The sequence below is a fragment of the Rhinopithecus roxellana genome, chromosome 12, assembly GCF_007565055.1.
Source record: "Rhinopithecus roxellana isolate Shanxi Qingling chromosome 12, ASM756505v1, whole genome shotgun sequence".
NCBI classification, from domain to species: Eukaryota; Metazoa; Chordata; class Mammalia; order Primates; family Cercopithecidae; genus Rhinopithecus; species Rhinopithecus roxellana.
This window is the reverse complement of record NC_044560.1, coordinates 56,284,039-56,308,607: the sequence shown is the minus strand read 5'-3', so window position 1 is coordinate 56,308,607 and position 24,569 is coordinate 56,284,039. Positions and strand designations below refer to the sequence as shown.

General features: G+C 46.0%; 1 protein-coding gene across 3 annotated transcripts in view; it reads left to right on the top strand.

Moving 5' to 3' along the window:
* SHISAL2A (shisa like 2A) overlaps nt 1-22,262 on the top strand; it is a 34,443-nt gene extending 12,181 nt beyond the window's left edge. Inside the window, exons 3-5 of one of the 3 annotated variants that reach the window (XR_004060359.1) lie at nt 12,481-12,660; nt 20,565-20,721; nt 21,629-22,262. Coding sequence is in view for 2 of the 3 variants with exons in the window: in XM_010372129.2 (XP_010370431.1) it covers nt 10,045-10,295 (251 nt within the window). In the remaining variant the exon portion in view is untranslated. Of the gene's footprint in view, nt 1-2,255; nt 2,431-10,044; nt 10,316-12,480; nt 12,661-20,564; nt 20,722-21,628 lie in introns of those variants that run through there. The other 2 variants (XM_030941954.1, XM_010372129.2) reach the window with 2 other exon arrangements.
* Nucleotides 22,263-24,569: the final 2,307 nt, after the last annotated feature.

Sequence of the window (24,569 nt, the reverse complement as noted above, 5' to 3'; positions counted from 1 at the left end):
CCTGCCTCAGCTCCGGAGTAGCTGGGACTACAGGCGCCCGCCACCTCACCCGGCTAGTTTTTTGTATTTTTTAGTAGAGACGGGGTTTCACCATGTTAGCCAGGATGGTCTTGATCTCCTGACCTCGTGATCCACCCATCTCGGCCTCCCAAAGTGCTGGGATTACAAGCTTGAGCCACCGCGCCCGGCCAATTTTCTAAAAAATAAAGGAAAAGATTGGCGAATGTCCCTACATCAAGTACAAATAATATGACACTGTATGTGAAGTTAAAAAAAAAAGTGATGGACTGCAAAGATATTATATTACATTAAATATCTATGCACGCACACACACACGCACACACACATACACAATTAGTCCTCATTATTCTCCAATTCTGTATTTGCAAATTTGCCTACTTGCTAAAATTTACTTGTAATGTCAACATCAATATTCAAGGCAATTCTGAGGTCATTTGTAAATGTGTGCATGCACAGAGTAGCAAAAAATTTGTTTTATACATGTATCTTAGGTGATATTGAATAAGGTATGCTCTGCCTTCTCTTTGCAGCTCTCATAGTATAAGCAAGTGTCCTTTTCTCAGTCTATTTAGTGCCATGATTTTTGCATTTTTGTTATTTTTAATTGGTCATTTCACTGTTTTGTTTTGGTTTATTTTTATTTTTATTTTTTGAGATGGAGTCTTGATCTGTCACCCGGGCTGGAGTACAGTGGTGTGATCTCAGCTCACTGCAACCTCTGTCTCCCGAGTTCAAGCAATTCTCTTGCCTCCGCCTCCCAAGTAGCTGGGACTACAGGCACCCACAACCATGTCCAGCTAATTTTTATGGTATTTTTAGTAGAGACAGAGTTTCACTATGTTGGCCAGGCTGGTCTTGAATTCTTGAACTCAGGTGATCTGCCCACCTCGGCCTCCCAAAGTGCTCACAGGTGTAAGCCACTGTGCCCAGCCTGTTTTTGTTTGTTTTAGAGACATGAATTTTAGGTTATAGTGCTGTTGGCCATGAGTTCAATGTTAGTGAATCAATAACATATTAAATAAGGTCACTTTAAACAGAAACACACATAGAAAAACAAAGTTACATATTGATCAGTTGACAAAAATGTGACCAGAGACTCACAGGAACCTAACCTCTTATTTCTCCTAGGAGCAATAATTCAGTATTTGTTAATTTAGTGTTTGCTGTGACTTTATAGAACATAACTACCTTGAATAATGAGAATCAACTGTATATAAAACAAGGCAGGATTGATACAAGTACACCTTAAAAGATGAGAAAAATTTAATTCGTTAAAAAAGAAATACAAATGCCCAATGCACATGAAAAGATGCTCAACATTACTAATAATCAGGGGAATGCAATTCAAAAATGATATATCCAGGCCAGACACTGTGACTCACACCTATAATCTCAGCACTTAGGGAGGTGCAGGCGGGCAGATCACTTGAGGTCAGGAGTTCAAGACCAGCCTAGCCAACATGGTGAAACCCGTCTCTACAAAAAATACAAAAATTAGCCATGCGTAGTGGCGCACACCTGTAGATCCAGCTACTTGGGGAACTGAAGTGGAAGGATTGCTTGAGCCCAGAAGGTGGAGGTTGCAGTGAGCCAAGATCGGCCACTGTACTCCAGCCTGGGCGACAGATCAAGACCCTGTCTCAAAAAAAAAAAAGAAACATCTTTATTTAAAAAAAAAAAAATTACATTGGCAAAAGCCCAAAAATGTATCATATTAAAAGTGAGAAGTTTGGAAGGTTGGGGTGGGGGAAGCAGATACTCTCATATACTACTGGTAAGAGTATACATTGGTACAACCACTTTATAGAGAATTTTGGTACTATCTATTTAAATAATATATCTAATAATAGATAGATATATCACATATAATTATATATTATATATAATTATATATAATATATTTCATTATTATATAATTAATTATCAATATGTTATTATCAATATTATAGAATTGTTAGTTTTATATATATACCCTGTTACTCAGTAATTCTACTTCTAATTAGCTGCCTTAAAGAAATAGTTGCATTAGAAGAGGACAGACATCTTGAGAACCTGTCACATTGGAAACTAAATGTCCATAGGTAGAGGAATGGATCATAAACTGTGGTATAATAGAATAATGAAATATTGATACCATAGGTAAAAGGAATGAACTAGCTCTAAATGTACCATATTATTTGCTCTTTATGGTAACTGGGTAGGGTATAGATCATGTTATTACTTTCATTTTGCAGATGAGGAAACTGAGATCCAAAGTCACCGAATGAGTGACAGAGCCAACTCTCCCCTTCACCCTCCTTCCTCTCCTTATCCCTGTTGCTGTGAAAAGGGCATCCCTACAATGTGCCAGATACTGTTTGAAATTTCACACGCACCATCTCCTCTAATCTTTCCAGCTATCCCAGTGAGGTAGGTCTCATTATAACCCATTTTACAGATGTAAAAATCAGGTCTCAGAGAGCTTAGATAATTTGCACAAGGGGTCATACATAGCTTGTGATTGTGGAGCTGGAAATCAAACATGTCTTTCTGCCTCCAAAGTCCTGCTCTTTCCATCCTCCTAGAGCAGGACTGTGGGATGTTCTGGCTTGTGCTCTATGCTCCTAGGCTCACCCCACCCTACCAATCCCCTAGGTCCTACTTTTCTGGCTCAAGGGGAGTACAGTTCATCCCTCGGCCCTGTGAGTGGAAACCATCCTCCTGCTTTTCACTGCTCAGCCACCAGCTGGATTATTCAGTCACGAGGATTTGAGACAGCATGTCCTCTTGCTTTTTGCTTCTTATTTTTAAGAAGAAAAGTGCATTGCCTGACCTTTTACTAAATAACAACTTTAGGTTCTCTCTGCCTTTTGCTCAAACTCAGCTCTTAGTTCCTCCCCTTCTTCTTCATTAAGTGTTGTCCTCTCCTTCCCTCTGCACCCAGAGCATCAACCCAGGAGCCTCCTTCTGCATCTGAGACGGTTATAGGCCCACTATCTTACATTCATCAGAGCTTTACTGTTGACAGACTTTCATTCCTGTTTGCTCTCTTGCGCTTCAATAGGACATAGAGAGAGGCCTTTACCCCCACTTTATAGCAGAGGAAACCAAGGCTCAGCCAAGGGAGATGAACTAAGTCCACACAGCCAGTGAGCATGTGTCACGGCAATGTCAACCCAGATCTCCCAGACTCTAAAGCCTATGATCACTGCACTGTCCCTTGGGGTCCTTATCTCTGAGTATGGAGGCAGGGGTGGGGTGGGGAGTGCCTTGGCAAGAGCAGAGTGTAAATGGAAAAGCAGTTTCTGAAACAGGCTTCTTTCCCTGCCCAGGCATTCTGTACTCTGTCCCATCACCCCCACACGCATCCCATCCCCAAACTTGGGATGGCAATGAAGACCATAACTTTAACTTGAGATGGCCATGAAGACCATAACTTTCTTATTCTGGTACTTTGTGAGGAAGTGGCTAGATCAGAAAAGTGACTGAGTTCCTGCTGTTGAGCTGGGCACTGTGCTAAGGACTTCAAACACATCATCCCCTTCAACCTGCTCAACTACTCTGCCTGTATTATCAACTCCCATTTTGCAGATGAGGTCAGTGAGGTTAGTGTAGAGGTGATATCTAGGTACATTTAATAAGATACTAAAACATTGGGTGGAAAATTAAAGAGTACAATTCTTATGCTCTTCTGAAAGGTGTTGGTGAAGAGGTCATTAGTCAGCCATTCTCATCAACTAGAACTCAAAGACTCCTAAAAATAAAGTCTGATGCTCTCACTGTATAGATGGGGCAGCTGAGGCCCAGAGAGAGGCCGTTATGTGCCTAAGGTCACCCAGCCAATTGGTGGCCAAGCCTTTGCCTCCCAGCCAGAGACCTTTCCCTGCAGCAGCTGTCCCTATACTGCAGAATGACTTTCATCAGCCCCTCCCACCTTCCACAGAAGGCTCAGTCATGTCACCCCAGAGCCCACTGCTTTTTAATTAACCATACTTGAGAGGTAACACCAAGGAACCAAACGTGCCTCACTCAGTGATGAGTTTGTTTTGACTCATCTCCAAACGGGGAGAACCTGAGAACTCCTTTCCAAGCTGGTCATCACAGGCTAGGCCCATGTTCAGGGTTGAGAACCCCAGGTAATGGGGGACTGGCCACAGAGGTCCTTGGAGAAAGGAGAGAAGGCACAGCGCTGAGCAGAGATGCCAGAAAACCTGGCTCTAATCTTGGCCTTGCTGCTCTCAGTGTGTGGCCTTAAGCAAGTCATTTTTCTCTCGACCTCAATTTACTCTAAAATGTGTACCATCATTCCTACTAAGGAAGTTGTTGCAAAAACTAGAAATGGTGCTTACTGGTATTTAATTAGTCTCAAACACATAGCAGGCTTTTTACCAATTAGTAGTTCTCATTTTAATTATTATTAGGTGCTTCAATGTTTACATGTTAGTAATCTCAAACATACCATTTTCTTTTTTAAAAAACCTTTTTTTTTTTTTTTTTTTTTTTTTGAGATGGGATCTCCCTCTGTTACCTAGGCTGGAGTACAGTGGTGTGATCTTGGCTCACTGCAACCTTCACCTCCCGGGTTCAAGCAATTCTCCTGCCTCAGCCTCTCATGTAGCTGGGACTACAGGCACCTGCCACCACACCTGGCTAATTTTTGTATTTTTAATAGAAACGGGGTTTCACCGTGTTAGCCAGGCTGGTCTCGAACTCCTGACCCCAGGTGATCCACCCGTCTCAGCCTCCCAAAGTGCTGGAATTACAGGTGTGAGCCACCACGCCTGGCCTAACCGTTTTTTGTTTGTTTGTTTGTTTGTTTGTTTGTTTTTTAACAGCTTCCCGCATAAGCCAAAAATGTGATGTAATTGCTAAAAAAAAAAAAAAAAAAGTGAGTGGAACCTCAGGTCACATTAACAGAGTAGAAGGTCTGGAAGCAAAGGAGTGATTATCTATTTTAACTTTCAGTTGGATAGAACTCAGCAGCCATCACATCTCAGAAATAACTTTTTATCGTCTATTCTGTAGGTTCCCGACTTTGGTTTTCAATTTCCTGAGGGTCCCCAAACATAGCAGTGGGGATTCTTGAGCAATCTCCAATATGGCAAAGGTTTTTTTTGTTTTGTTTTGTTTTTAGACAGAGTCTCGCTCTGTCGCCCAGGCTGAAGTGCAGTGGCGCAATCTCGGCTCACTGCATCCTCCACCTCCCGGGTAGCTGGGATTAAAGGCACCTGCCACCACGCCCGGCTAATATTTGTATTTTTGGTAGAGATGGGGTTTCACCATCTTGGCCAGAGGCTGGTCTTGAACTCCTAACCTCATGATCCACCTGCCTTGGCCTCCCAAAGTGCTGGGATTTACAGGTGTGAGCCACCGCGCCCGGCCAAACAATTTTTTTTTTTTTTTGGAGACGGAGTCTTGCCCTCTTGCCCAGGCTGGAGTGCAATGGCACCATCTTGGCTTACTGCAACCTCTGGCTCCCAGGTTCAAGCAATTCTGCTGCCTCAGTCTCCTGAGTAGCTGGGATTGCAGGCGCGCACCACTGCACCTGGCTACAACATTGCAAAGGTTTTACTGGGACCAAGTTTCTTCTCTTTGAGCTAGAATTATATCAGTTCCAGGGGGTAATTAACATAGGTGCTCTCCTGCTGATCAGAGCTCTTTGATTAATACAGAATGGAAAAAAATAGTACTTAATAATTGCAGTCTATTATGTAGACAGAATCCTTCAGAACTTGGAGTTCAAAGAAAAAGAAGTAGAAAAATTAGGCCAGTTGTATTTTCTACACTATTTTATGAAGTAGTAACAGATCCAGAGAGGTGAAGGGTTTGGCACAAAGTAGCACAATGATTTAATACCAGAATAAGGACTTGAGCCAAGGTCTCGTAACTCCTGGAAGCCCGGGGGATTCCCCAGAGCCCTGGCTGGCCAGCTGCTCAGAGCCCCATAATTTGAGATGGACTTTGACCAATCAGGTGATCAGAGGCAGGTGACTACTTCAGATCTGGGAACCAGGTCATGTGAGGATTAGGTAAAGAGCTGGGGATAGTTGGCCTAGAACAGAGGAGACGCCGGGCTCACAGCCTAGGGCCTCAGATCTCTGCCAGGTTGTTCTGGGACAAGAGGATCAGACATTTTTATGAGGATCGAGAGAACAGAGCTGAAATCAGTGGGGAAAGCCACAGGGAGATGGATGTTGAGTCAATAAAGGTAGAACTTATTTAGAGTATACCTGAAATACTGCAGAGAGCAACTCCATCACTCTTGGCCGTATTTCACTCACAAATTTGTAATCCTTGGGTTTGTTTTGTCTTGTTTTTTTAAAAAAACACCTCTATCCATGGAAGGTAATCAGGAAAAGGCTAAATATGGGATTCAGCTAAAAGGATTGTTGTATTGAAGAGAAGGTTGAAGTAAATCCCTGTACCAGTTGGAATGCCTTAAAATGAAAGCTTAAATAACGAAGAATCCCAAGGTGTCTATAAAACATGCACAAAATAACCTGTTAGAACTAGGTGTGTTTGGGCCAGGCACAGTGGCTCACGCCTGTAATCCCAGCACTTTGGGAGGCCGAGGTGGGCAGATCATGAGGTCAGTAGATCAAGACCATCCTGGCTAACATGGTGAAACCCCATATCTACTAAAAATACAACAAAATTAGCCAGGCATGGTGGCAGGTGCCTGTAATCCCAGCTACTCGGGAGGCTGAGGCAGGAGAACGGCATGAACCCCGGAGGCGGAGCTTGCCATAAGCGGAGATTGTGCCACTGCACTCCAGCCTGGGCGACAGAGCGAGACTCCATATCAAAAAAAAAAAAAAAGAACTAAATGTGTTTAGCAAGGTTACAGTAAAGTCAAAGCCAAGCATCAATTGTATTTATATATACTACTAACAAAAAATTAGAAACTCAAACTAAAAACACAATAATACCATTTACAGTTACTCCAAAATAAATGAAATACTTAGGTAAAATTTGACAAAACATGTGCAGGGTCTGTATGTTAAAAACTACAATATCCCAGCACTTTGGGAGGCCAAGACTGGAGGATCACTTGAGCCCAGGAGTTTGAGACCATTCTGGGCAACATGACGAGACTCCTGTCTCTACAAAAAAAAAAAAAAAAAAAAAAAAAAAAAAGCAGGTCATGGTGGTGTGTGCCTGTAGTCCCAGCTACTGGAAGGCTGAGATGGGAGGGTCGCTTGAGTCCAGGAGGCGGAGGCTGCAGTGAGCCAAGATCACACCACTGCACTCCAGTCTGGGTGACAGAGCAAGACTCTGTCTCAAGAAAAGAGAAAGCTACAAAATGCTTAGCCAGGCATGATGGCATGTGGCTGAGGTGGGAGGATCCCTTGAGCCCAAGAGTTCAAGGCTCACTTGTAAGCTATGATCATGTCACTGTACTCGAACCAGGGCAACAGACGGAGACCCCTGTCTCTAAAAATAACCAACCAAACAAAAAAACTACAAAATGCTGACGAAGGAAATCAAAGAAGACCTAAAATGGAGAGATACACTATGTTCATGAATTGCAAAACTTAACATAGTAAACATAAAAATTGCAACCCAGGCCGGGCGCGGTGGCTCAAGCCTGTAATCCCAGCACTTTGGGAGGCCGAGACGGGCGGATCACGAGGTCAGGAGATCGAGACCATCCTGGCTAACACAGCGAAACCCCGTCTCTACTAAAAATACAAAAAATTAGCCGGGCGAGGTGGCGGGCGCCTGTGGTCCCAGCTACTCAGGAGGCTGAGGCGGGAGAATGGCGTGAACCCGGGAGGCGGAGGTTGCAGTGAGCTGAGATCCGGCCACTGCACTCCAGCCTGGGCGACAGAGCAAGACTCCGTCTAAAAAAAAAAAATAAATAAATAAACCTTTACCTAGATCCCACACCTTGTACAAAACTTATCTCAAAAAAGATCTAAATGTAAACCAAAAAACTCTAACACTTTTAGAAGAAAACAGGGAAAAATCTTCATGACCTGCGGTTATGCAAAGAATTCTTAAACAAGACATCAAAAGCACAATACATTTTTAAAAAGACAAACCAGTATTCATCAAAGTTCAAAATTTTAATGCTGTGAAAGATACTGTTAAGAGGATGAAAAGGCAAGCCTCAGACTGGAGAATATATTCACATATTTGACAAAGGACTTTTATCCAAAATATATAAGGATTGGTTGGGTGTGGTGGCTCACACCTGTAATCCCAGCACTTTGGGAGGCCCAGGTGGGCGGATCACTTGAGGTCAGGAGTTCGAGACCAGCCTGGCTGACATGGTGAAACCCCATCTCTACTAAAAATACAAGAAGAATTAGCCAGGTCTTGTAGCACAAGCCTATAATCCCAGTTCCTCAGGAGGCTGAGGCAGGAGAATCGCTTGAACCCAGGAAATGGATGTTGTGGTGAGGTGAGATCATGCCACTGCACTCCAGCCTAGATGACAGAGTGATACGTCTCAATAAATGAATAAATAAATAAATAAAACAAAATATATAAAGAACACCCTAAATTCAACATTAAGAAAACAAATGATCGCATTAGAAAGTGAGCAGAAGACTTGAACAGACACTTCATTAAAGAGGAACAGAGAACAATCTATGTTTTAAAATGTCCAGGCCTGTAACCCCAGCAACTTGGGAAACCAAGGCAGGAGGATAGCTTGAGCCTAGGAGTTCAAGACCAGCCTGGGCAATATAATCTGACCCTATGTCTACAAAAAAAAAAAAAAAAAAAAAAAAAAAAAAAAAAAGTTGGGTATGGTGCTACACACCCGTAGACCCAGCTACTCAGAAGGCTGAGGTAGGAAGATCACTTGAGCCCAGGAGGCCAAGGCTGTAGTGCGCCATGTTCGAGCCACTGCACTCCAGTCTTGGCAACAGAGCAAGACCCTATCTCAAAATAAAATAGTTTTTTTAAAAGGGCATATAGGTGGCAAATAGGCACATGAAAATATGTTCAACTTCATTAGTCATTAAGGAAATGCAGATTAAAGCCACAATGAGATGCCATCTCAAGGAGCACAGGTAATGGAAAGAGATTGAAAGCTTTCAGAAAGAACAGTACATAGATCACTTAGTACATAGATTTCTAAGATCACTTGATCTTAGAAAGATCTTAGATCTCTCTGGCTACAGCATGGAGGACGTGATGGAGGGGCCCCCACTGGAGGCTGTTCCAGGGGTCTGGGCAGAAGAAGATGAAAGCCTGACCTAAGGTGGTAGCCTTGAGGATGGAGAGAAATGGGTGGATACCGCAGATGGCTATTAGGTGGAACCAGCAGGACCTGGCTTTGTGAAAGGGCTGAGATAGAAGGTGCGAGAGATGACTCAAATTTTTGGCTTAAACACTTGATACAATTTTATCTAGAAAGATAGATAAATGCTCCTGATTAAAAAAAAGAAAAAGGAAAAAAGAATCAGAGTCCTATAACCGGTAAAGTAAAATTTAAAATAATAAATAATGTTAAATGTTCCTGATAAGTCAAGGGAGATGAGGATTTAAAAGTGACCATGGGTTTAGTGACAAATAGTTTGAAGGTATATAGTGGGGGCAGAACCAAGTAAGTTGCAGCTGAACAAGTCGTGAATAGAAGGTAGACAAAAGGCCAAGTGGACTTCCTTTCAAGCTTTGATTTAAGAGGAAAAGAGAAGATAAGTCTCTTGACAAAGAGAAGCATGGAATCTATTCTCAAAGCGAGAACAATCTATGTTTTAAAAATGTCCAACACTCCCCTCCATACTAGCTGTGTGGTAATCCTGTATTCTCATCTATAAAATGGATTTCTAATAGTACCTACCTCATAAGGTTATGGTGAAGGTCAAGTCTTCATAGCTCTTAACGATTGTTTCTTGTCTGTTTCCTCCACCAAACTACAAGTTCTTGAGCAACACTGACAGCTGTCAGTGCATGATGTGGTGTATTGTTAATAAATACATGTTAAACAAATGATGCACTGCCCAAAGTAAGCACCAGAGAAGTCAGCTGGGGGGTGTTATCCTGATGGGGAAGAAGAGAGCCCCACACCCTCAGTTTGCTGTTTTCCAGGCCCTGAAGAGGTTTCTCCTGACTGCCAAGGTGTGAACACAGGCATGGCGGCAGAAGTGCCAAGAGTGAGCCCTCTTCGGCAGAGTTACCCCTGCTCGAACCCACAGCTGGAGAGCAATGAGGGGCAGGTTGTGAACTCCAAACGCCTCCTCCATCATTGCTTCATGGCCACAGTGACCACCAGTGACATTCCAGGCAGACCTGAGGAAGCGTCTGCACCCAACCCTGACCCATGTGGACCAGTCCCATAAACGTTCAATAAATGTCTCCACAGCATCCCCTTCTGGAGTCTCTTCAGTGACAGGTGGGAGTGGGAAGGGACTTTAGAGCCTAGCAGGATAAATGAGGGCTTTTCCTAGCAAAGATACCCAGCCTTGCTGTGGACCCTACCATACTGCTCTGCTTGGCCTATTGTGAGCCAAGGAACTTTGACATGACTCCTAGGAAAAATGGTCAGTAACAACTCCATGCAATGAGCTAAGATCACGCCACTGCACTCCGGCCTGGGCAAGACCTCATCACAAAAAAAGAAGAATGAATGAATGAATGAATGGTTATCAGACTGAATACAGGCTCCAGAGGGTGGGCTCTGCCACAGTGTGGCCTTGATAAAGTCCCTTGTCTTCCTGAGCCTCGGTCCCCTTGCTGGGTTATTGCAAGTGTTCAATGAGGTGATGGACTTGAACTCACTTCATAAACGTTAAAGTACTAGAAAACTTTTTTCTTTTTGAGACGAGTCTTGCTCTGTTACTCTGTCACTCAGGCTAGAGTGCAGTGGCATGATCTCAGCTCAATGCAACCTCCACCTTCTGGGTTCAAGTGATCCTCCTACCTCAGCCTCCCAAGTAGCGGGGACTACAAGTGTGCGCCACCATGCCTGGCTAATTTTTGTATTTTTAGTAGAGATGGGGTTTCACCATGTTGGCCAAGCTGGTCTTGAACTCCTGGCCTCAAGTGATCTGCCTACCTTGGCCTCCCAAAGTGCTGGGATTACAGATGTGAGCCACCACACCTGGCCTGCTAAAAGACTTTTAAAATTACCAACGGATGATAACATAGTAATCCTGCTAAAAGACTTTTTAAATTACAAATGGACAATAGCAGTAAACTATGTCATACTGAAAAACTCTGGAGCCAAATGCCTGGTTAAAATCCTGCCCCTGTCACTTACTTGCTAGTTAACCTCTGTGCCTCAGTCCTCTCATCTATATAAGCTGGAATCGTAGTAGTACCTTCCTCATAGAGCTTGGGGAAGGACTAAATTACTGAGTCCACGCAAGTACATAGAAAAGTGTTGGCAAATGGAAGGTACTATGTGTTAGCTATTATTATTATTATTATTATTTTTTTTTTTTTTTTTTTTTTTTTTTGAGACGGAGTCTCGCTCTGTCGCCCGGGCTGGAGTGCAGTGGCCGGATCTCAGCTCACTGCAAGCTCCGCCTCCCGGGTTTACGCCATTCTCCTGCCTCAGCCTCCCGAGTAGCTGGGACTACAGGCGCCCGCCACCTCGCCCGGCTAGTTTTTTGTATTTTTTAGTAGAGACGGGGTTTCACAGTGTTAGCCAGGATGGTCTTGATCTCCTGACCTCGTGATCCGCCCGTCTCGGCCTCCCAAAGTGCTGGGATTACAGGCTTGAGCCACCGCGCCCGGCCTATTATTATTATTTTTAACATATTTTATTATTAATCTGATTGCAAAGGAATCTTAGGGCAAGATGCTGACTGCCAGCCCTCCCTTCTGGCTGCTCTCCTAACTTTGGCAATGGCTTTTAGGCTTCGTCTTGGGAATGCAAGACAAGGACTGTGGAGACGCAACTCAGCAGCCACCAAAAGCAGCTCTTGACATTTCAGACAGTGACATGACCTGCTGCTGGATTTGGCAACAGTGAAAGAATCACTCTTAGATACCTGTGCCTGAGGCCAAGCGAAAGGGTACATGGTGCGGTGGCAAGACAGGGTGAGTCACCCACAGAAGTATTCTAGGCTGGAAGTCAAGAGATTTTGGTTCTGGTCTTGCTTCATTTGTTGTTGTTGTTGATGGTGGTAGTGGTGGTGGTGGTATGTATGTGTGTGTGCTCTTTTATTGCAGCACTCTTTTTTGTTTTGTTTTGTTTTGTTTTTGTTTTTGAGCCAGTCTCATTCTGTCACCCAGGCTGGAGTGCAGTGGAGACATAGCTCACTGCAGCCTCAAACTCCTGACATAAGCAATCCTTCTGCCTCAGCCTCCCAAGTAGCTGTGACTACAGGTGCGTGCCACTGTGTCCAGCTAATTTTTAAAAACATTTTTTATCGAGACGGGTGGTTGCCATGTTGCCTAGGCTGGTCTTGAACGTGCTGGGATTATAGGTGTGAGCCACTGCACCCAGCCTATTTTCAGCACTCAAAACCCAGCACCCTTGTCCATTACTGTACACTTAGTGGTGTCCTTCTATTCTAGGACCTGTGCAGGTTGCCGGAAACAAGAGGAATCAGACAGTTCTCGCCCTCAAGGGGCTCATGTGGAGGACAAGGCAGGCACACAAATGGCCAGGAGGCCCAGTGGTGGTCCTTCATGGGGCTTTAGGGAGGAAGAAATGATGTCTGAGCTGAATCATCAAAGATGACTCAAAGTTTCCAGGTGAGACAGGAACAGAAAACACTATGGTCAGAATACAGCTTGTTCACAACAGTGAAAGAGAGCTAGTGTGGCTCAGGAACTGCAAAGTACTTGTTATAGAAAGAGCTGGCCGGGCGCAGTGGCTCACACCTGTAATTCCAGCACTTTGGGAGGCTGAGGCAGGTGGCTCATGAGGTCAGGAGATCGAGACCATCCTGGCTAACACGGTGAAACCCCGTCTCTACTAAAATAAATAAATAAATAATAAAAAATAAATTAAAAAATTAGCCGGGTGTGGTAGCAGGCGCCTGTAGTCCCAGCTACTCGGGAGGCTGAGTCAGGAGAATGGTGTGAACCCGGGAGATGGAGTATGCAGTGAGCCGAGATCACACCACTGCACTCCATCCTGAGTGACAGAGCAAGACTCCATGAAAGAGAGAGAGAGAGAGAGAAAGAGGAAGGAAGGGAGGGAGGGAGGGAGGGAAGGGAGGAAGAGAAAGAAAGAAAGACCAAGCTTAGGGTACTTGTATATATGTAGTGGGATGGGGCTGGGTGATATTGGGAGGTTTAGTCCCTGACGCTCTGTGCAACCCTTCACAGGACGAATCCCTTCTCTGTCCTTGGTATCCTTGGTGTCCTCATCAGAAAAATCCAATGTTTCTCTGAACACTTTCTGTGCTGGGCCTTACAAGGGAGACTGGGAGGTTTCAGGGAAGAATCTGATAATACCCTCGCCTTTAGGCTGCTCGCAGTCAGAAGGGGGAGATGCTGTGTGCATTCCAAACACTCAAGTGGTCATCCGCAGCCTAAAGCAGTGGTTCTCAAATCCGAGGCTGCCTCAGAATCAGCTAGGTGGAGGGCTTGTTAAAACACAGAATGCTGGCCTCCCACCCCAGTGTCTGACTCAGTAGGTCAGGAGTAAGTCCCCAAAATTTGCATTTCTAACAAGTTCCAGGTGATGCTGATGATGCTGGTCTGAGACCACCCTTTGAGCACAACAGGCTCTGTGAGAACAAAGACAAGCTTTGAGGACTCAGAGGGGGAGAGGTCTGGGGAGACCGCACACTGAGCAAGGCCCTGAAGACCTGGTAGAATTTCCCCAACAGGTGGAGAAAGGGAATGTGCGTGCTGCTTTTGCTGACCTACACATTCTAGGCCTCATAAAGCTCCTCCCTGCCCCCCAAGAGCTCCTCTCCTTTGAATTCAATCAAGGCTCAGAGCCGGCTGTCACTGGGGTTGGCTAGTCTGGGTCCTGCATTAGAAACAAACTGCCCACCCTGTGTGATAGGAGCCCCTCCTCCAGGGCAGCCGCAGCGGGAGGAAGCTGGGTGGGCTGATGTGCAGACAGAAATAGTCTGAGCTCACCGCTGCTCCCAAGCACACATCGACCGGCAATTATTTCTTGTAAATTGCTTTCCCGGTTATGTTCAGAACATGTGTGTGTGCCTGCCTGAGAACAAACACTCAGAGGGCACAGGGCGGAGGAGCTAGCTGGAGAGTGAGCTCCGGATGAAGGAGAGCCTGAGTGTGAATCTTCAGCCCAGAATCAGAGAATGTTGAATCTTGGAACTCAGAAATGTTAGAACATTCCACTCCCCTTTACAGCTCTCCTGCTAGGTGTTTTTTCTCAGACATTCACATTTGTTTGTCCATTCAATATTGATTGACAATGATTTTCTGCCAGAATCTTGGCTAAATGAGGTCCTGATCCCTGTCTTTAAGAAACTCATGGCTACAGGCATTTACAGAAGATCCCTAATCCAGCCAAAGACTTTGGGAAGGCCTCCTGGAGTAAGCAATGACTGGATTAAAAAGGACTCACTGACAGGTGAAAGGAGGTCTCTGGTACAAGATAAGGAACAGCATACACAAAGACCCACGGCTAAGAGAGACCATATGGTTCTTTCAGGTAACAATAAGTAGTTCAGTCTGGGTAGACACTAGATTCAAGGTGGGAGTGGTGAGAGATGAAGCTGGAAGGGTAGATGAGCCAAGTCCTGAAGCCTTTACCATATTAAGGGGCTTGGTCTTAACATGACCGAGGGCAAAAGGGAGCCATAGGAAAGGGTTTCAAGCATGGAAAGGAACTCAACAACACCATTTCTGAGCACTTGCTCCCTGTTCTCCGTAACGCTGAAGTGAAATTTGCCATTCAGGATCTCTGCCTTTGGGGCCTTTAGGTTGCAGATCCTTCAGAAGTCTAAAGGACAGTAATGGCTCATGTGTCCACAAGAAATGACTCAGGCCCTAGACATCTGTCCTCCAGTCAGGGGGAGGCCATTCCACTGCCTGACTTGTGACACTGCTCCTCCTGGTTTGTGCCTGTTGGCTCATGGGCCAGGGCACAAGGCAGCCAAAGCCAGGCTGCAGGCCACAGCCCAGGAGAGCTCCATGCCTTGCTTAGTCCCAGAACCCTGGGTCCCACCTGGGAAGTCTCATGTGTGGGACACTCACAGGGGTGAAGGGCTCCTTGCATACCTTCTCCATCCCTCACAGGATCAAGGCCACCCAGAGCAGATGACCCACTCCGAGACAGTTGACTGAAGACACACTGTGGGCCCACCACTGTGACAAGCCCTTAGAACAGAATACGGCCAGGCATAGTGGCTCACGGCTATAATCCCAGCACTTTGGGAGGCCGAGGAGGGTGGATAACCTGAGGTCAGGAGTTCCAGACCAGCCTGACCAACATGGTGAAACCCCGTCTCTACTAAAAATACAAAAATTAGCCAGGCATGGTGGTGGGTGCCTGTAATCCCAGCTACCCGGGAGGCTGAGGCAGGAGAATCGTTTGAACCCAGGAGGAGGAGGTTGCAGTAATCTGAGATTGTGCCACTGCACTCCAGCCTGAGTGACAGAGCAAGACTCCATCTCAAAAAAAATCCTGCAACTCACCCTTCAGACCTTACTTACTAGAGATGAAGAGTAGGTTTGACCCATGAAACACCTAGAGAACAGTCAGAGAGATCCCAAACAAATGCCAAGATATGGGGTAAGGACCATTAGAGTTGCAAAGATTCTAAGGAGGGAGAAAAGAAACAGTCTGGAAGCCTTCACGGAGGAAGTAGGGGTTGAACTTGACCTTGATGGACCATGTCAATACTTGAAGGGTCTCATCCAGTTAGAGGACGCATTCTATCATAACGACATTTTATTTTATTTTATTTTATTTTATTTTATTTTATTTTATTTTATTTTATTTTGAGACAGAGTCTCGCTCTGTTGTTGCCCAGGCTGGAGTGCAATGTCTCAATCTCAGCTCACTGCAACCTCCACCTCTCAGGTTCAAGTGATTCTCCTGCCTCAGCCTCGCAAGTAGCTGGGATTACAGGCACCTGCCAACATGCCTGGCTAATTTTTTTTTTTTTTTTTTTTAATAAAGATGGGGTTTTACCATGTTGGCCAGGTTGGTCTTGAACTCTTGACCTCTGGTAATCTGTCACTTTGGCCTCCCAAAGCGCTGGGATTACAGGTGTGAGCCACAGTGCCCTGCCGACTTTATATTTTTAAAGAGAGTACCCCTTAGGCTCCAAGGGCTCTGGACGAGTAGATCTCTCTAGCCCCACTTTCAGCCATAGTCCCCTAACCAACACACTATCTTTTGTGTGCCAGGTCTTGTCCTGGGCTCTAGGAACAAAGAAATGAATCAGTCATAATTCCTGCCCTCAGGGAATTCTCAGGCTACTGGAGGAAGACTGCTATGTTAAATAGACAGTTATATACAGTGTGGAAAGTGTTATGGTTTGTTTATTCAAGCACAGGGCAAAATCACTGCTTGTCCAGCCCAGAGGGCTGCTGTCGTGCAGCCAGCCTTATCTCCAAGGAGGCTTTTTTCCGGGAAGGAGGGAGCTTCATTGTGAAACCTTCATCTTCTAAACCTCCAGCTCCGGGCTCTCAAACCCCGCCTTCTCTCCTGGCTGCGGTGCGTTACCATGGAAGCCGTAAGCCCCTCGCAGCTCCCTGCGGTTCCACACCCCTCCCCCTTCGCCATCTCTCTTAGCTCTTTGTCCTGTGTCTGCAGATGTCCTCCCTGGCTGATCAACTCCCGAACTTTCCCCAAGGTGGGAATTATTATCCCCATTTGAAATAGGGAAAAACTGAGACTCAGAGGTGTGAGGGATTTGCCCCAGGCCCCTCGCAGCCCTTTACTGGCAGGATCCCAAGCACAGGTTGCCTCCAAGCACCACCTCCGCCCTCCCCGCAACCACCCCTCTGTGTGGCGTTCATTATGCTCTCCTATCCGCCGAAGCTTATGTTTCCTTTTTTTCTTCTTTCTGTATCTTTGGTAGTTTAACTTTTTATTCTGAGAAAATCAGAACATGTGGCTGGGCGCGGTGGCTCACGCCTGTAATCCCAACACTTTGGGAGGCCGAGATGGGTGGATCACCGAGGTCATGATTTCGGGACCAGCCTGGCCAACGTGGTGAAACCCCGTCTCTACTAAATATACAAAAATTAGCCGGGCGTGGTGGCGCATGCCTGTGATCCCAGCTACTTGGGAAGCTGAGGCAGGAGACTAGCTTGAACCTGGGAGGCAAAGATTGCAGTGAGCTGAGACTGCGCCATTGCACTCCAACCTGGACAACAAGAGCGAAACTCGGTCTAAAAAAAAAAAAGAAAGAAAGAAAGAAGAAAAAAAAAAGAAAATCAGAACATGTGCTGACTAACCCTTGAAGTAACTTGAAGTTCAGTCTTTACATTAGTGACTTTAAATCTATTCTTGGATATGTTGTTTAAGTCCTTTGTGAACTGAAAATAGTGCTGGATGGTAAAACCTGCCAAAAAGCTATCGCAGAATGTACCAGCCCTGATTATGCTGATGCAACAATGATAGTCATATTTTTGAGCATTGCAATATGCCAAAATGCATTCTGAAAAACCATACGTGACCGTGCAGAATTTACGCAACACAGAATTTGAACATATACCAAATAGAAGTGTTTACATAACTACAGAAGACAAGGGTATCAAAACCTTGGCATATGGAAAATAGAATTTGTCCTGCAAGACCAGCCCATTTTATTTATTTTTTTATTTTAATTTTTATTCTTTTTTTTTTTTTTTGAGACAGAGTCTCGCTGTGTCTCCCAGGCTGGAGTGCAGTGGCACGATCTTGGCTCACTGCAAGCTCTGCCTCCCAGGTTCACGCCATTCTCCTGCCTCAGCCTCTAGAGTAGCTGGGACTACAGGCGCCCGCCACCATGCCCGGCTAATTTTTTGTATTTTTAGTGGAGACGGTGTTTCACCGAGTTAGCCAGGATGGTGTCGATCTCCTGACCTCGTGATCTGCCCGCCTCAGCCTCCCAAAGTGCTGGGATTACAGGCGTGAGCCACCATACCTGGGCTATTTTTATTCTAAGACAGGATCTTGCTCTGTGCCCAGTCTGGAGTGCAGTGGTGCAATCACAGCTCACTGCAGTCTCGACCTCCCCGGCATAAGTGATCCTCCTGCCTCAGCCTCCCAAGTAGCTGGGCCTACAGACGCACACCCGCACGCCTAGCTAATGTTTGTATTTTTAGTAGAGATGAGGGTTTGCCAAGTTGCCCAGGCTGGTCTCGAACTCCCAGGCTCAAGCCATCCGCCAGCCAGCCCATTTTGATCTTCTGCACAATACTTAAGCTGAAGGTATAATACCACCCACCCCTAGGTGATGTCTGTACAGATGCGAAAGGACTTTGGAAGTTGTGATGTGCTTAACAGATGTTATTTATTGTTATTAAATGAAAGTTGGGGAAAGATCGCCTAAATTTCTTCCCAAGGGGCTCCATTGTCAGATTGTTCAATTCTGAAATTTTCTATTGTTAACATATGTGATGCTAAAGGTCTGTGATTCTGGAATCCTGAGCCTGATTCTAATCCTGTGAAGCCAGAATCCTGTGAATCTGACATTCTCTGACTCTATCCAAGTGGGAGGTCAAGCTCTGAAGGCCAGGGCAGGGTGGGGACGGAGGTCAGCAGGAGGATCCCAGTCCCCTAGGGAGGAGCAGTTGTCCCCGATGTCTTCTACCTGGGCTCACCCTTGGAGCTACAGCCTGATTATCATTCAGACTTATCATCAGCTCATCACCCTTCCTCCAGCCAGCCTTCCTTGGGGCCTCATTGTATGCATTATCCATATTCATTACACATTTTTCTTCCATTAAGTCAAATTAAGCCACTTTGCCAACACTGCAGGAACCAAAACCTCCCTAGATAAGTGTGGGCCCATTAGGGGCACCAGAGGAGGCCCTAAGTTAGGATAGCTCTACCCGTCCCCTCCTCCCTCCCATCCTGCTTCTCAAGCACCATCCCCCCGACTTTCCTGTACCCCAGATCACATGGTAGCTGCAGAAGCACTCCTTTCTGCGAGTTCTGGTACATGGTGTTCCCTCCCTGATGGCCTCACAGGCAGCTGCTGACTCACCCCAGGTTGCTAATGCACCAGGTAGCCATGTATTCAGACGGAGCTGCTTCATAAAATGTAGCACCATGTGCATGTGTGAGCTCACATGTGTGAATACGACCAGAGCACGGGCCCTGGGCTGTGGACGTGAGACCACGATTCTAGGCTGCCACTATTTACAGGGTTACCTTGAGCTAGTGCCTTCCTCTCTGTCTCAAGAGAATATCCCAGCCCTTCTGGCCTCACCAGGTTGTTTGGAGACTTACAAACAAATGTGTTAATAATAGTGTTCTACAATGTGTTGTGAAGTGAAGCAAAGGGATTTAAATGCAGTGTACCAGCTGGGAGCGGTGGCTCACGCCTGTAATCCCAACACTTTGGACGACTGAGGCGGGGGGATCACTTGAGGTCAGGAGTTCAAGACTAGCCTGGACAGCATGATGAAACCCTGCCTCCTCTAAAAATACAAAAATAAGCTGGGCGTGGTGGCGCGCGCCTATAGTCCCAGCTACTGGGAGGCTGAGGCAGGAGAATCACTTGAACCCAGGAGGCGGAGGTTGCAGTGAGCCAAGATCACGCCACTGCACTCCAGCCTGGGCAACAGAGTAAGATTCTGTCTCAAATTAATTAATTAATTAAATGCAGTGTACCACCAAGATGTCCATGTCCAGCCCCATAGCACCACCTGCTGTGTGACCTTAGGCAGATCATTTTACTTCTCTGAACTTTTGTTTTTGTGCACACGCACGCACACGTGTGTGTGTGTGTGTGTCTATAGTTTTTTGAGTGCTTACTATATGCTGGGTATTGTGTCTGGCATGTTATGGGGTCAGGATTCTCAGTTGTAAACAACAGAAACCACCTCTGGCAAAATTAAGCAAAGAGAGACTTTACTGGAAGGCTATTGGATGTCTCACTGAAATGACAGGGAGACCACAAAGCTAGACGAGAATCAAGGGCAGCTGGGCACAACCAAAGTCGTGCCATGGTAACTATGTATTTAGGACAGACTCTGCCTCTAGCCACACAGATACTTGCTGGTCACCACTGCACTGCTAGGCCCTAGCCCCATTGCAGCCACCTGAAGTAATCTCTGACTGTCCTTGCCCCTCTGCTAACTGCCACCAGACTCAAAGCCCATGTAGGGCGTCGAGTTGGGCAGTCACAAGCCCACAAGGGTCAGGAGGAGTTGCTGCCTCCTTCAGCTCCCACAAAGCTTGGAATTCCTTCAAATAGGGAGTGTTTGGATGCTAGGTGGCCCGGAGCAATCAATGTCCACTATAGCCTTCACCTATCTTGAGTCTGGTAATATTACATTTTACAGGTGAAGAGAGTGAGGCTCTGAAAGGTTTATATACTGGTCACCCAGCTAGTATAAGTGCACGAACACCTACCTTGCAGGAATGGAAGAAGTAAATGGGCGTAATTAGTTGGCACGAGTTCATTCCTCTTTTCCCCTCAGTAATAGCTCTTGCTGGGAATGTTTGCTCTGCCATGGGGAAGTCTTTCAAACATTTGTTCACCTTCTCTATGACCCTGCAGCTGGTTCCTAACTTCCTGGCAACAACCACAATTGTAATTCATTCCAGGAGATTGACTGTCATGGAGACAGATCATCACCATCATCACCACCACCATCATCATCATTGTCATCGTCATGTTGCTTTTAGCTCACTGGAGCCTCATAGAACGCTGTGAGGTAGGTATTACCTCAGTTTACCAAATGAGAAAACTGGGGCTCAGAGGGGGTTTCATGGCTGTCCCAGACTTACAAAGCAAGTCAGAGCCAGAATCATATCTAAATCTTCTGTCTCCAGAATCCACTCTTTCATATGGCCTCTATTTCAAAGAAGCAGGCCAAAAACAGGACATCCAGCATTTGACATAGACATGGACCATCGAGGCAGGGAGATCCTAGCCCCTTTGCATCCTTTCTGCTTTTCCACTGATAGGAAAGCTGAGTTCTAGGGAGAAATGCCCTGCTCAACCTCACACAGTGCCATTGGTGAAGCCTCCATGGTTTGAATACAGTTTTCTTGCCACCCAGTTTAGTAAGCATTCCCCACACCATTATGGAGCTCATTTTAAAGTTGAAGTAACTGAGATGGTCACCCCGGGAGTAAATGGCCCACCCGGCTGTTGGGATGAGTACCTAGCTAATGTGTGGGCCCAGAAGAAAGGCCATGGCAGCAGAGTGGCTGGGAGGTAGCAGGCTTTGCACGTCCAGAAAATTCTGTTCTCTCAAAATCAGGAAATGTCTCCACATTTTAAGAGGCAGTTATCCTCTCCTGGTTGCAATTGATTGCAACAGACTTCAATTTGTGGGTTATTGGAATAGCTGGGGAAAGTCTGAAGGTAATTAGACCTGGATAGACCAAACATGTGTAGCCCAAAGAATTGAACAGTCTGTGATTAGCGCCTTGATCTGAGGCCCACAGGTAGGTATTGGGAAATTTCCATGCACTTTGGCTTTTGAGGCAGCCTTCCCATCTGAAAATGCCCCCTACCCCTCCCTGACTCCTTCCAGCATCAGCTTAGACAGTATTCCTCTAGGAAATTGTTTTTGACTCCCAAGCTGAGTTGGGAGCTCCTGTGGTCTCCCACAGCTTCTCTGTGTCATAGCCCCGACCATACTAGGTTGTCATTTTCTATGTGTCCATTTCCCCGTTATGGACTGTTAATTCCAGGGCACAGACAGATCTGCCACAGAGGAGGCCTCAGCGAATGTCAGCCACATGGATGAGTGTGTGGAGCAAAGGAGCAGTGAACGTCTAGGAGACCAGCCCTTACCCCAACTCCTCCCCATCTGTTCCTACTCTGAACTCCAGTCTCTGCCCTACCCCAGCTCTTGAATTTAGCTTTTGGATCAGGTTCTTCTGGTAATGAAGCCTCACCTTTCCCCCAACTAACTCTGATCTGGCCTCCCCTGCTCCTGACTAACCTCAAGGATCCTGAATCTCCTTCAGCCTAACAGCTCCAGAAGCTGAACTCCAGCCCTAAGAGCCTCAGCTGCAGACAGGCCTCAGGCCAGGAGCTTAGTCAGGCTACCCTGACTAAGCCACAGGGTTGGCGTGCCCTCTGGGCAGACCCTGAACCAGGCACTGAAGACAGAGTAATGGACAAGGTAGTCTACTGGAGTCCTGAGCCTGCAAGGTAGTTAAGACAGATCTCGAAGGAGAGTGGGCACAGTCAGAAAGGAAGAAGTGGCTCAGTATGAAATAAAAGTGACACAAGCCCATGTACCAGCAGCCAATTGGATCTTTTTTTTTTTTTTTTTTTTTTGAGATGGGGCCTCTCTTATTGCCCAGGTTGGTCTTGAATGCCTGAGCTCAAGCAATCCTCCTACTTTGGCCTCCCAAAGTGCTGAGATTACAGGTGTGAACCACCAATTGGATCTTTACTGGACCCTTACAGGGCACTGAGCCACTAAGCTAGGGAATGTTGGAGATTCAGAGGCTGAATCAGATAGCAGCCCAACCCTGAGACACAACTGAGCTACAGGCAAGAGGATACTACCGGGCGTGGTGGCTCACACCTATAATCCTAGCACTTTGGGAGGCCAAGGCAGGCGGATCATGTGAGGCCAGAAGTTCGAGAATAGTCTGGCCAACACGGTGAAACCACGTCTCTATTAAAAATACAAAAGGGGCTGGGTGCGGTGGCTCAAGCCTGTAATCCCAGCACTTTGGGAGGCCAAGACGGGCGGATCACGAGGTCAGGAGATCGAGACCATCCTGGCTAACACGGTGAAACCCCGTCTCTACTAAAAAATACAAAAAACTAGCCGGGTGAGGTGGCGGGCGCCTGTAGTCCCAGCTACGTGGGAGGCTGAGGCAGGAGAATGGCGTGAACCCGGGAGGCGGAGCTTGCAGTGAGCTGAGATCCAGCCACTGCACTCCAGCCTGGGCGACAAAGCGAGACTCCGTCTCAAAAAAAAAAAAAAAAATACAAAAGGTAGTTGGGGTTAGTGGCACATGCCTGTAAACCTAGCTACTTGAGAGGCTGAGACACGAGAATCACTTGAACCTGGGAGGTGAAGGTTGCAGTGAGCTGTGATTGCGCGACTGCACCCCAACCTGGATGACAGAGTGAGACTCTGTCTCAAAAAAAAAATAAAAAAGCAAGAGGATGCTAGAACATATGGAAGGTGGTGGTCTATTGAAAAAAAAAAAAAAAAAGCAAGGTAGGGACAAAGTGAAGCCTAGAATGATACAAACAGTGCAGAACATAGTGACCTACACAGCTACATTTGTGTAGGCCCAGTTACATCAACATTCTAGAATATCCTCATATTCTAACACACTAATGTTCCAGTAGACCACGTTCTGTCATGTTGTCATTCCATTCTGGGGAGCATTCCACCCCACCAACATTCCTCTCTCTGCCATTCCAATGTTCCATCCCACCAACATTCCTCCATGCCATCATTGCAACATTTTAAAATATCAGCACTACAAGTGAAACTTTCAAGCTTCCAACTAAAAGCATTTATTTGTTTCTTGGCTCACCTATACCATAGGTTCTTAATATTTGGGGGGTATGCAGACTTCTCTGAGAAACTATTAAAATTCATGGCTCCTTCTCCCTAGAAAAATATGTTTATACACATAAATTTTACATATCATTCCATATATTCAGTGACTCATGGCAGAGTCCATAGACTCTAAAAACTGTTTAATTTTACCCTGCCTTGATCCAGAAAGACATTTAAAATAAAATAAGATCGGCTGGGTGTGGTGGCTCACGCCTATAATCCCAGCACTGTTGGAGGCTGAGGTGGGTGGATCACTCAAGGTCAGGAGTTCGAAACCAGCCTGGCCAACATGGGGAAACCCCATCTCTGCTAAAAATCCAAAAAAAAAAAAAAAAGGGCCGGGTGCGGTGGCTCACACCTGTAATCCCAGCACTTTGGGAGGCCAAGGCAGGCGGATCACGAGGTCAGGAGATCGAGACCATCCTGACTAACAGGGTGAAACCCCATCTCTACTAAAAATACAAAAAATTAGCCAGGCATGGTTGGCGGGCGCCTGTAGTCCCAGCTACTCGGGAGGCTGAGGCAGGAGAATGGCATGAACCTGGGAGGCGGAGCTTGCAGTGAGCCAAGATCATGCACCGCACTCCAGCCTGGGCTACAAAGCGAGACTCTGTCTCAAAAAAAAAAAATGTAGGCGGGTTCGGTGGTGTGCGCCTATAATCCTAGCTACTCAGGAGGCTGAGGTGGGAGAATCACTTGAACCTGGGAGGTGGAGCTTGCAGTGAGCTAAGATCGTGCCACTGCACTCCAGCCTGGGTGACAGAGCAAGATTTCATCTCAAAAATAAAATAAAATAATAAATAAAATAAAATAAAATAAAATAAGATCATTAAATTTAAGACAGGGCAAGGTAAAATTGAAGAAAAAAAAAAGGTAGGGAAAAAGTGGAGCCTGGAATGATACAAAAAGTACGGAACATAGTGACCTATGCAGCTAAATTTGTGTCATACATACTTGGTTCTACGACTTCCAGCAGCCAAGGCAAAAAGGGAAACCTGTTCACTCACACGGTT